The 15,228-nt window shown below is 45.7% G+C and overlaps 1 protein-coding gene across 1 annotated transcript in view; it reads right to left on the bottom strand.

The window, feature by feature from the left end:
* The window catches only part of Clasp1 (cytoplasmic linker associated protein 1), a 236,065-nt gene that overhangs the window by 127,317 nt on the left and 93,520 nt on the right, over nt 1-15,228 (bottom strand). The window contains 1 exon segment of the mRNA XM_052736724.1: nt 10,309-10,376. Coding sequence (XP_052592684.1) covers nt 10,309-10,376 — 68 coding nt within the window.

Genomic DNA, 15,228 nt, shown 5'->3' with positions numbered 1-15,228 from the left:
ACAGGAGTGAGTTGACTTCAGCTGCTGTTATTTCATGCGCCTCAGTGGAGATACATGTTTTTGCCACACGTGGCTTGTCCTTGTGATGTCCTTGTGATTTTACTCAGATGACTCTTCTTAACCCTCAGAGTATAAATTGTCTGATGCTCCGAATAAAGTTGGCTACCACATGAGCCTTTAGTTGACCTCATTTTTAGACCCTGCTCTCAGGTACACCAGAGTGGTAAACAAACCCCACTGCCTACCAGCCCATACTCTGCAGAAGGAGGTACGTGCATGCCACCCCCATTCAAGAGTGTTGTTACAGTCTAATAAAACCTTCTTTTGTAGCTTGGAGTATCCCGCCTTGGGCCACAGGGAGCCCTGTCTAGTCTCTCACACAGCCTCACTGCTGCTTCCTTTGCTTTCTGAGTACTACTCTATTTCTTGGCTCAGCAGCAATTGCCTGGCTGCCTGTGCATGCTCCCTGCTTCAGCTCTAAAATCTACCTCTTCTCCAACAAGCCTTGTGACACATGAGAAGATCTGGCAACGAGGTGGCAGACTCTTTTCAGGCCCTCCTCCCCCTCCTCTTCTTCTTGTTTTGTTTTGTTTCATTTTTTTGAGACAGGTCTCTGAATGTAGGCCTGCTCTTGGAACTTGCTTTGTAGACCAGGCTGGCCTTGAACTCACAGAGATCTGCTTGCCTCTGCCTCCTGAGTGCTAGGATTCAAGGAGTGCACCACCATACCTGGCTGATTAGAGATCTTCTTGTACATCTGATTCTGCATCTTGGAATCTTAAAAGAGCTTTCTGTATCTACACAGAATATCAACCATATTAGGTAAAACCAAGGCCCAAGGGCTGGAGAGATGTCTCAGCAGTTGTTCTAACAAAACACCTGAGTTCAGTTCCCAGCAAACAACCACTGGTAACTTCAGTTCCAGGGTATGCATACTTACATAGATACACCCGTGTACACATGCACACATCACATACATACATTAAAAAAAAATTAATAAGGTCCAGCTCCCCCCCCCCCCCCATTTAGCTCGTGTTATTCTGTCTCAGTGGACTGTATCCCTGTAACACACAGGACGGCACTTAAGGGTCAGGTGTGATGCCACTGTGCCATACCAACTACATGCATCACCACATCTACTTTTGACTACAGCACTGGGCAGGAAACTGAGGCTGACAGAAAGGCCGCCCATCCAGGTCACACACTGTTCCAGCAGAGGATACCTTATCCCAACGTCCCTTCCCTACTTATAACACAGCCACCAGTACTCTCAAATGCTACCTGAAGGACTAGCAAAATTGTTTAAAGATTATTTACACTAGTCTGCAATGACACTGAGAAAAATAAGGAAAACTGAGGCTAGGGGTGGCTCAGTGCTCTTGAGTTCCCAACACCTACATCAAGCAGCTCACAAATACCTGCAACTCCAGCTCCAGAAGACCCAACGCCCTCTTCTGGAACCTGAGGGCACACGCACTCACACATGCACATACACACACAGAGACACATATAATTTGAAATTAAACACTTTTTTTCTTGAAGATGAAAACTGCCACATTTCTCATAAAGTTAACTTTGTTTCACTTAAAGGTCTATCTTCCTTTCTGAAAAGGTCTCTTTCTTTGCTTCCCGTGGGTGCCCATGCCCCTTTTTTATGAAATGATTATGACAGATAAACTGCATTTGATCAAATTCAAGTGGCCACTCTGTGTCCACCTCCCTCACCCACATAGTGTCTTAAATCTCCATATCACCATAATGGCATTCAATAAAGGGATCAGCTTCTGTGCATGGTACACAGAGCCCTGGCCATCTTCTCCATGTGCTCCCCTCCAACAACATCAAGTTGCCTCTAAAACTAAACTCATGAGTCCATATTATAGTTTCCTTTGCCAGAACCCTGCCCCACCCCCAAAACCTCCTCAGCAAACGTCTGACAGAAGCACCCCATCCTCAGGGCACCCTTCAGTGATGAGGTGCAGTGCCTTGACCTTGTTATCCTCCTGCCTCAATCTCCCAGCTGCTAATTTTTCAAGCAGGGGATAATGCAGCTGGCTCTAATGCCTGGCTTAATGTCTGTTTTGATGTTTTGTTCTTTGAATTATTCTCTACAGCAGTTACTAAACAAGGCCCAGTTTCAGAATCACAGAAGCAAACGCAACTATTCCAGCTCTAATAACAGACAAAAAGGAGGCAGCCAGAGGGCATTCCAGAGAGCAGGGCAACTGTCTTAGATCATTCCAGAGAGCAGGGCAACTGTCTTAGATCATTCCAGAGAGCAGGGCAACTGTCTTAGATCATTCCAGAGAGCAGGGCAACTGTCTTAGGTCAAGACAGCAGAGCAGGGCAACTGTCTTAGGTCAAGACAGCAGAGCAGGGCAACTGTCTTAGATCAAGACAGCAGAGCGAAGCATCTTCCTGTGTCCTGAAACTAATCCAAACACTGAAAACCTGAAACCTCAGGCCTACTCTTAAGGGGCTCCCTTGTGAGGATAAAAAACCAAAAATAAATAAATAAATAGATAGATAAATAAATAAATAAATAAATAGCAAAGTGGGAGAATATGCTCTGAGAATATCAAAACAGGGGCTCCCTTGTGAGGATAAAAAAACATAGATATGCCGGGCGGTGGTGGCGCACGCCTTTAATCCCAGCACTCGGGAGGCAGAGCCAGGCGGATCTCTGTGAGTTCGAGGCCAGCCTGGACTACCAAGTGAGTTCCAGGAAAGGCGCAAAGCTACACAGAGAAACCCTGTCTCGAAAAACCAAAAAAAAAAAAAAAAAAAAACATAGTTAGATAGATAGATAGATAGATAGATAGATATAGATAGATAGACAGATAGATAGATAGATAGATGGCAAAGTGGGAGAATATGCTCTGAGAATACCAAAACACTGAATGCACACGTAGCTGTCATCATGTGCAGACTCCCAGCCTATCTCTAATAGTCATAGACTGACAGACGTTAAGATAGCGTGGTCTCAGGTCCCCGTTTCCTTCCACACTTGCAGCTTAAGCTGCATGGCAACAACAGAAGGCAGGTGCCTTGGAAGGAGCTCCCAGCAGATATGTAGTCTCCACGCTAAATTCAGATTCAGCAAAGACTCTTCCCAGGCCTTCAACACAGACCTCCGACTTCCGGATTATTTTGTTCTGATGTTTAGAAAACAGCCCTCAAATACAACTTAGGGCAGACCATTATCAGTAACAGTTTTCAAAGTCTCAAATGAAAGACTCTCTGGAATGTGAATTATTCATTGTTCCCACCCGGGTATTGGTTTCCTAAACAGCCGGTAACCCTGACAACAGGCAATTACAAGGTAAGAAAAAACACCATCACCATATCCAGATTACCAACATGGAAATCTAAGCAGATATATGGCATCTTCCAATAGGACTGTTTTCAGCCAAAATAAAACCCCTGTTCGATTTCAGCTAAACCAGGCTTAGTGTAAGGAGATCTCGGGCCCAGATGGCTCAGCAGGTAGAGGCACTTGCTGCCAAGCCTGATAGGCGGAGTTCAAGCCCAGAACCCACATAGAGAAGAGCACCAACTCCTGCAAGTCATCCCCTGACCTCCACATGCATACCCACGCACATACAAAAAAAAAAAAAATAAATGAATATAAAAATGCAAACAAGCTGGAGACATGCGCCCTTTAAGATCCCACTTCCCCACGGTGGAAGACGAATGTACAGAGTTACTGTGGACAGTTGTAATGGCTTCAGTTAAGGGCCTGGAAATGTCCCTCAGAGACAAGAGATTATGTCTGCCAGGAGCACCACCCCTAGGACAGCAGTACAGTGAACAGGTTGCTCCTAGAGCATCAGCTGCACTCAGCCGTAAACACAATCCTGCTTGGGAGCTCTCCCAGTCCCTCAGCACTGTCTGAGCCTGGGCAAATCCTCCATGGAAGAAGACAGAGGATGGGCAAGAGGACTGTGTGAGCACCATGTGCTGAGGGGCTCCCTCTAACTTTTGCCACCTGACAGAATCTCCCCTTCAAAAGGGGGAATACCGCCGCTGGAAGGCGGAAAGCGCGCCCTACTAGCTTGCTTTTCTTCCAGCTGCAGCTGGAGAAACTCAGATGTTCCCGGTCAGTAGACTCTTTCTGAAGATAGCATAGTTATATTAACAAATGCTTTGAGATGGTAAAACAGATCTATCCCCATAACCAACATCCCAAGAACATAAAGGAGCAGAGAAAAACTCAAAGCGCACAAAAGACCCGCTGGGGACACCTGGCCAGCCTTTGCTTCGGTGTGTCCTTCTAGTCTTCAAAGTTACCAACTTTACTACCCTAATAACCTGCAGGCTTTGTGATCTCCCCTGCCTAGCTGCAAATAACACTCGCAGCAACAAGTTCTTTACTTTCTATCCATGGGTATAGGTTAATGAGATTATAAACTGCCCTGCATCTTTTCTTGGCTTCCAAATCCATCGGTAATAATTACACTTTCCAGAATATAAAAAGTGCCTACCTTTCCCAGTGGTCATGCTGTCAGCGATCTGGTAGGAGATAAAAATGCTGTGAGTCCTCCTCACAAGCAGCTCAGGCATCAGCAGACTCTCCTCCCACACCTTCTTCAGGAAAACCAGTATGTGACAACTGCCACCTCACTCCAAAATAAAAGCCTAGACTCGCCTGCCGTTTTCACAACAGCCAGGGGAGGGGACTGCCTCTATCTGTCTTTACTCAGATAATAAGAGTCTTCTTTACAGCTTACTCAGGCTTTACAAACCGACTCTCCACTCCCTTTAGAAACACCCTTTCCCTAACTACCACGCACCACGCACCGTCAGACAAGTGATCTCAGTCCCTGCTGCTCACTCCACTGAAGCTGTGGAGAGACGGTCTCTCCTAGGCTATTTTGAGTGGGCTTCTCCACAGCACAGTTCAACACATTTGCTGGCTTGGGAGCACATTACCCATGTATCTGCGAGTCTGGAGACACTTTCTGAAGACCCTGAACTCTCCAAGCCTGAGAGTCGCACAGCCTAATAACCAAGCAGGGGAGAATGGGACCATTCTCCACCTGACCACTTCACCCTGCCTCTAAAGCCCTGTAGGTGGGTAATGGAGGGTTGGCTGCCTAACCAAGGTTCGCCTTTAAATGAACGCTTTGTCCTCGGCACACCTGGCAACAGCCTTACCTAACGTGGTCATCAGTGGTTTGTTTTCAGGCTCAGAGAGTTCTCACCTCCAACAAAGTTGAACCAGGTAACATTTTGCAAGTTATTTTCAACTGTAAAAATGTAAGGAAGGCCACATTTGGCAGCAGAATCATACACTATGTGCGTTCGTGTACGTAACAAATAACAGTTTCATCGTTATCTGTTCATTAAGTGTGTGGCTTTATCTCTAAATAGTATTTTGTTCTTTCCTTTAAGTACATATTATGGCATTTCCAGGCATTTAACCAACATGATGCTTTCCAGATTCCCTCATCGACATGTTAGCCTCTCTTAGGAAACAACACCATGTGAATTTTCTAACCCAATTAGGTCCCTGGTCTCATGTCAATCAAACATAATTCAAGATTGTTAAGTGGCTGTAGGTAAAGGATACTGCTTAGTCCATAATTAATGCTCTTTCATGCTGAGGGTCGAATTCTCCTGTAAGCACAGCACATCTGCTTGATTTTAAAAAAACTTACACAGAAAATAATTTGCTTTTTGAAAACCATAGAAGAGAAAACTGTAATCTGTTCTTCAAGGGGTTTGCTAATTATATGGAGATGGAAAAAAGAAAAAAAACATCTATACAACAACATATTTTTAATGTCCATATTTTTGCCAGACAAAGCTGAACGCCCCTGGGTAGCCTAGCAACGAGGAAGAATCCTCTACAGATGAATTGTTTTCTTCAGACAGCAAGCCCATTTTACATTGTTACTTGGCTATGTCTCCAGTGGTAATTTCAGTCACCATCATGTCACACTCACAAACAATGAAGCCCACTGCTTTAACAGGATACAATTTTAAGCATGTCAAGAAACAACCCAAGATGAGCATTATCTCTTCCTTAGAGGTATTGCCCTTAACATTAGGGGGTTTTGTAAAAATATGTGTTCATGATAATTATTTTCAAGACCTGCACACATACACACACACACACACACACACACACACACACACACACACACATTAAAGTAGGAGCGTCTAGACAGGGAGAATAAAGGGCCAGCAGAGAAGAGGGGTAAGAAGATCAATGGGGTAAATATGATCACAGTGGACCATTATACATGTATGAAATTGTCTAAAAGTTAAGTAACTTTTCAAAAAAGTTTGTCCAAGTTAGTGCTAATTTAGAGCTCCTGTTTCTAACTCAAAATAGCACCACCATTCACAGGTAACAAAAGGAAAAGAAAGAGATGCATCACTTCATCAAAGTCTTAGATTTTATCACATACAAGGGACGACCTGCAGAATGGGGGGGAGGGGGCATCTGCCAATTATTTATAAGCTGAGTCTTATGATCCAGAAGTCTAGAAAGAATCCATACAGCTGAAAGCATGAAGACTTAAAATAGCACAGCTTAAAATGAGCAAAGGGGTCGGTAAGATGGCTTAGCAGGTAAGCGTGCTTGCTGCCAAGCCTTAGTTCGATCCCCGGGACTCCCACTGTGGACCGAGAGAACTGACTCCAGGAAATTATCTGTCGGCCTCCATTTGAGTGCCATGGCGTGCGTATATACAAATAAATGTGATTTTTACATTAAATGTGGAGACTGCTTGGAGTAGAAGGTGCACCAACATGTCTAATAATTCCAGCGCACGTTCTGACTGCCACATTACCATTGCCAGGGAGCTGACTCTACCATGTGGAAACACTTCAAAGTGACTGACAGGGGTCACCTTCCATCGCTATGGTCTGAGGAAGAGACTGTGCAGTCACCATCACACAGAATCAAGTGCCCAGCAAACCACTGGATTCCAGCACGGTGACTCACTTGTTCCAGATAAGGAAGACACTGGCTGTGCGGTGACTGAGTGACAGCTGGCAGCAGATCCCAGGAGCAACTATGAGGCAGCTAATTAGAAACAGAATAGCTGCTGTGAGATTCCTGTGGACATGCTGTGTAGAAGAACTGCTAGTATTTCTTACATCTATCCCCGAGTGCCGACACGAGGCCACTCGGTTGTTGCACGGTCGTAACTGGTACAGATCAAGAACAGTGGCCGCAGTGCACAACATAACCCTGCAGGTTACTACCTGGGATCTAAGGCCACTGCAGCAACAGCAGGTAGACAGAGCCCACCAGCTCCCTTCCCGGAAGGCACAACTGAGGCAATCTGACACGGCACTTCCGTGTCTGTCTGCTGTTCTGTCAGATGATTTCAGACCTGCAGAAGCAGAGGCTGGAGGAGCAACAGATACAATCCCAAATTCTGGGTTCTTACAGAAGCTGAGAATGACATTCGTCTCGCTGCGTTAGCAGAGAGAGACTAAACATTATCATTAGTGCACGGAATCCATGATGCCACCAGAAACACTAGAGAGAGAGGGCCCTGGATTGGAGAGGGAACCTCTCCTGCTCCTCCGAGCTCTAAATAGGTTAAAACTCCATCTAAATAAAAACAATGATTTCAGGAGGAAACTGAATGCATAGTCCAGTATCTTGAAATACTTTTTTTAAATCACAAGTGTGAATTTACTTTCTATTGGTATCCTTTTTATGCTGGAAGGGAGGGAGGGGGTGAGGGAAAGAGGGAGGGAGGGAGGGAGGGGGTGAAGAAGGGAGGGAGGGAGGGGACTGATTGATTATTTGGGGTGTCAGCTCCATCGGGGCGCTGTGCTAAGGGTTCCACACATTATGTCAGCATTCTGCAAATCTTCACAAGGCGCCTCATTCTGCAGACAAGCAAACAGCAGACAGGCACTTCCAGAGTTTACCTGCTTGCCCCAGGCTGCAAAGCTAAAGAGTGGCAGGAGGGGACACACAGGCAGGATGTTTATACATCTCAATTCCCTGCCAGCTGTTCCCCGATACTGGCTGCACTTCCTGCTGGGGGGACATGGGCACTCACACACCAGTCACCACCCACCCAACAGAACAGCATTTATCCATCCTAACACTGACCACAGCCTGGTAAAACTTCAAATCAGGAACCTGAATGACATAGATCACTGAAAAGACACTATTTTAGAGCTGAAGTAGTGTCTCTATTCATGAATCAGGCCACAGAGAAAGAATGATAGTGCATGCCTTTAATCCCAGCACTTGGGAAGCAGAGGCAAGGGGAATTTCTATGAGTTCAAGGCCTGCTTGGTCAAGTTCTAGGACAGTACTACAGAGCAACACTCTGTCATCCCTGCCCCCACAAAAAAAAGAAAGAATTTAGCATGGATAGATGGTACCTATTGGGTAAACTCTGAAACAACTGTGCTGTGCAAGAAGCCAAACAGAAAAGCCAGGTAGTGTATTATTCCATCTGTACAGAACATCCACAATGGCAAAACCATAGACAGAGACTGAGTTAAAGGCTTCATTTGCTGTTAGGGTGTCTTCACACTCTAGTAGGGATGGTGTAACACACAAACAAGGCAGGCGATAGTCCTTTAGCAGATAGGAACCCTGTGTTCTTTCCTGATTGAAGTTTACTCAGTGCGTCAGCAAAGGGTTACAGAGCCAGGCTTCTCCTTCTCACCAAGTGTACCGGCAAACGTCATGAAAATAAGTTTATTATTTCTTTTCCCCCACTGCTATTTATACTAGTCAGCTTTCTTTCTCCATAGAACCAAGTAGTGGACACACACACACACACACACACACACACACACACACACACACACTCAACTCTGTTGGCAATTGATCCCTGGATGGTTTTTCATTCTTACAGTAATTTACTTCTGTCTTGTCTTCCTTTTGGGAATCACAAAAGTGACCCGTTTGTCCTCAAATACCATCAAAATTATGGTGAAGGCCAGCCAAGGAGTCGAAACGACAGGCCATGACTCACATATCACGGTATTTATCACACACCTGGCACAGGCCAGAGACGGCCGGGAAGGACTGGGCTATGCTCAGTGGGAATAAAGGAAAAGTAAAGGAATACAGTGAAGACCCTACCCCACAAGTAAGCAAGTCTTCTCTAGTGAAATTGCTAGAGTATCAAATGGGGGGGGGCAGAGAGCCCCAGGAAGGCCCTGACCACAGTGCTCTGGGTGGCCTCCACTAGGAAGATCAGGACGGGTGAGGGGGTAATGTACATTCCATTGTTAAATTGTCATGTGCTGTATGAGTTCACTGAGAAGCCGGCTCTGGAAGCAAGGCTGGCACCCCAACTTCAGGCCCAAGCATGTTGATGCCAAATGTCTTCCAAGACCCCCTTTTAAGAATGGGAAGCTCAGCCTCGGAGAGAAAGTTCTACTGGGAACTCGAGCTGCCTGTCTCAACCTCCCCCATCCGTTTCTGCTGGACACTGGGAGCACCCAATTTGATGGTGCCATCTCTATCTGTTGCTATTTGTTCTTTTACTTGGGAACCTCACCCAAGAGGACATTCTTCCTACCTGGGGCTCTCTCCTCATGAACTTCAAGTGGCTGCCATAAAGGAGCTTGCTTCCCCAGCAGGCTTTGGCTTGATGTTCTGAGGACCTGATTTGATGATGCTTAACTATCTATTACCTATTTATTCTTTCACTTGGTTTGCTGTACATTTAAGAAACTCATTCATTTAAAACCTCAAGTAGAGCTACTATTGGAGATCATTCTCCATACCACATGCATCAGAAGAGGCCATAATGATACCAGGGACCAGTATTTCAGGAAGTGGGAGTCGTAAGCACAGAGATGCTCAGAATGTTCTAACTTAGCATGGCAGGAGCAGAGAGAACTTTCAGAAAGAAAGAATGACGTTAGAAGAGGGGTCTAGGCCACACTACCAGGCCTAGGGACCACTAAATTGCAGTCTGGCTGTGAGTATGAATGGGTGATCAACAACACCTCATTTGCATCCTAGCAGGATTACTCTGGATGCTAAATGAACACAGACTATGGACATGGGGGAGGAGGAGGAGCCGAATGTCCGGATGCGCCAGGACAGCGCAGGCAAAGCACCCCGAGGTCTGCACCAGCCAGTTAGTGGAACCATGAGAGAATGGATTAGCTTGTGGATCAACGGAGCTTCTGAAACAAAGCCAGTGGTAAGTCCACCGGCCTGGAAAAGTAGATGGAGGAAACCTGACTTTTAAGACCTAGAAAACCTTATTGAAACATCTAGTATCCGTTCAGAAATAGCTCAAAAGCATTATTGTCATGAAACTGAAAAATGCAAAAATGGAGACTGGTTTTCCCACTCACCATTTGCAGACTGTATCATATTTCCAGACTTTTGGACTTCATCAAATTTTGTAAAAATGACATTCAACCTGTTTGAAAACAAAACATATATATATGGAATATCAATATCACCATTTATGATTAACAAACACTATTAAGCTGACTGCCCCTGACATCTTAGTTTTATTTCGGTTGCTGTGATAAAATACCCTAACAAAAGCAAGCAAGGAGAAGAAGGGTCTATCTCAGCTCACAATTCCAAGTTACAGTCCATCTCTGTAGAGAAGTCAAGTCCACAGAAGCAGTTAGTCACACCCACAGTCAAGAGGAGAGAGAATGAATACACACATGCTTCTAATCAGCTCCCATGCATATAAAAAATCCCTCCCAAGGGAACTGTGTTGCCCACGACAGGCAGGTTTTCCCACTTCAACTAACATAGTCAAGACAACCCCCCAGGGACATGTTCACAAGCCAAGCCAATGTAGACAGGCGCTTCTTGAGATGCTCAGCTGATCCTAAATTGTAGCAAGTTGACAATTAAAACTAACAATCAGCCCCCACATCCAAAATGACCAATTATAAAAGCCACTTAGCAAGAATAGTAACTCCCTCAGTAATGGATAATATCCAATAACTGAACACCTAGAATGGCTCCATCACTGGTTTAAGGACTCAGGCTAAAAGATCACACTTGGGGCTCAAGTGCTAGCTCAATGGGTAACAGTGCTGCTGCACAAGCATGAGGACCTGAGTTCGAATCCCCAGTACCAATGTTAAAACTGGTTGCGGCCATGCACACATCTGTAACCACATAACCACAACACTGTGAGGGGTGAGAAACAGGAGGACCACCGGGTCTGCTGACCACCAGCCTAGCTTCAGGTTCAGTGAGAAAGCCTGTCTCAAAGGGAATAAGGTGAGTGAGTGACAGAGCAGGACACCCGATATCCTACACACACACACAATAAATAGAAAACTATAATTTGTTTTAAAAGTTCGCATTTCTCCTGCTTCTTTTGAAGCAGACTGCTACTTTGGATAAAGTTTTCACAATGTGCTATTTTCACACTACAGGCTTTCTCTGACTTGTGATAATTCCAAACGTTATAAATAACTCCTTCTAAAAACAAATGTTGTGACTGAGCACGCTTCAGCTTAAGAAATCTACACGACACTTCTAATAGCAGATTATCGTACCTTGGCATTTAAATGTAAGCAAAACTGCTGATGGGTCAAAACACTCTATCCTAGTTGACACGGAAACGAAGGGAACAGACACACCATGGAACATCACCTGGAAGCAAACGCAGAGGCCCCCAAGCAAAAGAGCTCGCTCACTCTGCGTGAGACAAACACCACATCGATGTGCCAAACCACAGCACTCTGCGTCCAAACAGCTGCCGCCCGCCCGTTCTGGGACCAGGCTAGTCGTTAGCGCTATCCTGCCCTCCCTTCCTAAGAGCTAACCATTTCACACATACGTCTTTTCTGAGCCAGAATGGAAACTCCTTGGAGGATAAGATGGGAGTCATGCTCTCTTGGTAACAATGCAGAGGGTCACCTGAGAGTCACAGCCTGGTACCAGAGAGCTGGTACTTTGCCGTGTTGCTGCCTTCTCTCTGGAATACAAAATACTTCACACACACTGGTCTTAGTTCATTCATTTACTCATTCATGCAACAAATGCTCGCGTGTCCATTCGGTACCTAGCTCAAAGCTAACTAGACACCGAACGAGAAGGTTGCTTCCCTCTGAAGGTTAAAGTTGAAGGCACAGGCAAGCCAAGAACACTACTGTAAATGAAGGGGCGGAACTGCCGTCTCCGGTGCCCCCCTCCCATCCCACAGGAGAGATCACTAATCTTTTCAAAGCTCCCAGGTCCAGGCACAGCTTCAGAATCCTTCCCAAACTTACTCCAGACCACCACTACCCACAAATCAAAGTGGAGACCGAAATAAAAGTCCAACCACCACCTCAGGGCCAGACATGAGTAACACTACCACTCACATTCAAATCCAGTGGTTACTAAAGATCCGGAAAGACGGCTTAATGTCAATTCTTAAGATGTTTCCATCACCTTCCCTTTTAAAGCAACAAAGACCTTGGATGGATGGACAAGCCCATAAATAGGCTCACTGCACAGGTTGCCAGGGTGTGCCCTGACGTGGGTACCATTTATTGTGTCACAACCACACCCTCTGCCATGCCAGGAACATGCCAGCAGGTTTACAAGTTAGAGCAGAGGTATCCCTTTCATCTGGCTGTCTCTGAAGTTTCTGAAGAAGGTGAGCATTACTTACATTACAGTCCCAGTTACAAAAGGCACTTGTGAAAACAGTATTGTAGGATCTCTCCAAGGGGTGAGGTCTACACACTGTGGTAGCCTTAACAACCAGGCAGGAGAACATCCAAAGAAACACCACTGTTCCTGGTACCTATCTTCACCTGGAATTCTCCCAGACAGAATGCCCTTTCCATCACTGCCACATTCCGGGTTAACTCCCTCATTCTTTGCTCAGTAGTGCCCCCATCAGGGCTCCTATCGTGGTTACACCTCAGAGACCTGCACCCTGGCTGTGGGCAGCTGAACACCAACAAGCACTCCTTAGGCATGGAGTACTGACTTCATCTGCTAGCTTCCAACACGGCAATTTCAGAGGCCTCTCCCGGACACCATCAACGGCACAGATATAAACAGGTGAGTTCCAGGTCTCTACCCTAGTTTCACTTCTGTCGTGGTAATAAGACACCTGACAAGAAGCAGCTTAGGAGAGAAAGGGTCTATTCCAGCCCACAACTCCAGGCTACAGTCCATCACAGCAGGGGAGTTGGGGCAGCAGACCGCCAAACAGCCACACTCAGCTGAGACCCGAGAGAAGCCATGCCTACGTGCTCGCTCGATCTCCAAGTTCAGGATTCCCATGCGGAGGGAACAGCGACACCCGGAGTGGGTTGGGTTGTCCCACAAAAAAAAAACCTTAAAAACTCCCCACCCCAGACAAGCTCACAGGCCAACCCAATGAGACAATCTCTTCCCGGGTGGTTCTAGGTTGGGTCAAGTTGACAAGTAAAGCTGACCTCACACTCTCTGAAGCTATCAAATGGTTTTATTTTTTAATCTTCAGATTTCAGTTTAACATCTGTGGCTTGGGGTATGCCTCAGTGGTAAAGTACAGATTAGCAACCATGTAGCCTTGAATAAAACTCCCACTACCCTCAAAAAAGAAATTAGTTTCTTTATTAGTTTGACAAATCACCACTACCACTTTGCCCTAGTTTTTCTGAATCTGAATATTTACATTAAATTCAACCCAAATAGTTGATTGTGCTGTAAGATTTATATTTAAATCTTTGCTAGAATTTTTTAATAATGTAAAATATAAATTTGAAGTCATCCCTAAGAAAAAAATCCTGAGAATCTCAGTCAACAAACTTCATCCAAACAGTAAGAGCTTCTCTTGCTCAGCTTAAGTCTCCCCTCCTGGATAAGGGTACCAAAGTTTCTAACATAGAGAGGGACCAAAATACATGAGTTGGGGCCAGGAAGATGCTCAGGTGGTAATAGTGCCTGCTGCCGGTCTGGCAACCTGAGTCTGACCGCCAGAACCCATAAAGTGCAAGACGAGAACCACCTCCCACAGTCTGTCCTCGGCATACCACATGCATGCTCTGTGTGTGTGTGTGTGTGTGTGTGTGTGTGCGCGCGCGCACCTTCCACAACTATCTACCATCTAGCTCTGCCATCCCTCACTTTCTCTCTCATACACACAAGTAAATAAGTGTGCGTGCGTGCGTGCGTGCGAGTGTGTGTGTGTGTGTTTAAAGAAAAGATTTTTGAGAAAACCTCAGTGGTGCAGGCCTTTAATCTCAGTACTCACTACAGAAACAGAGGACAGCCTAGTCTACATGATGAACTCCAGGCTAGCCAGGGCAGCACAGTGAGACCTTGTCTCAAATACATACATACATACATACATACATACATACATACATACATACATACATACACACAGAGACACATACACACACACATACATACAAAATCCCAACCTGAAGGAAGAGACTAAAGGAAAATCAAAGTTTAAAACTTGTACCAAGGACTGAGGAGATGGATCAGTGGCTCAAGTGTTTGTCCCCTGAGCACAAGGACCAGAGTTCAGATCCCCGGAACTCATGTACATGCTGCATAGATGAGATGGCCCTCCTGTAAATCTGGTCTCAGAAAGCTGAGACAAGGGATCCCTAGAACAAGCTCTGAGTTTGAGTGGGAACCTTACCGCAATAAATAAGGCAGAAAAGTGACTGAGGATGGTTACTGACAGCAACCTTGGGCCTTCATATGGACGTTGGCTGGTTTTATACCAACCTGACACAAGCTAGAGTCATCTGAAAGGAGGGAGCCTCAATTAAGACAATGCCTCCATAAAATCCAGCTGTAAGGCATTTACTTAATTAGTGATCAATGGGAGGGGGCCCGGCCCATGGTGGGCGGTTCCATCCCTGGGCTGGTGGTCCTGAGTTCTATAAGAAAGCGGGCTGAGCAAGCCATGATGAGCAAACCAGTAAGCAGCACTCCTCCACGTTCCTGCCCTGTTAGAGTTCTTGTCCTGACTTCCTTCGATGATGAACGGGGATGAGGAAGTGTAAGCTGAATAAACCCTTTCCTCCCTCAAGGTGCTTTGTTTATGGTGTTTCATCACAGCAATAGCAAGAGTGACTGAGACAACGTGTATCTGTGCACATGCACTCACACACGAGCCCATACATGTACAAACACACACATATGAACCCATACATACACACATGCACATCACAATCACAGTTTAAGCCATCAGCCACAGCCTCAGCTTGATTCCCAGAACCCACATAAAGTAGAAGGACATAGTCAAGAGTTGTCCTCTGACCTCTACATGGGTGCCATGGTACACCCACCATCAA

The sequence above is a fragment of the Peromyscus californicus genome, unplaced genomic scaffold, assembly GCF_007827085.1.
Source record: "Peromyscus californicus insignis strain IS unplaced genomic scaffold, ASM782708v3 Scaffold_14__1_contigs__length_90479793_seg_2, whole genome shotgun sequence".
NCBI classification, from domain to species: domain Eukaryota; kingdom Metazoa; phylum Chordata; class Mammalia; order Rodentia; family Cricetidae; genus Peromyscus; species Peromyscus californicus.
This window is presented reverse-complemented; position numbering and strand designations above follow the sequence as displayed.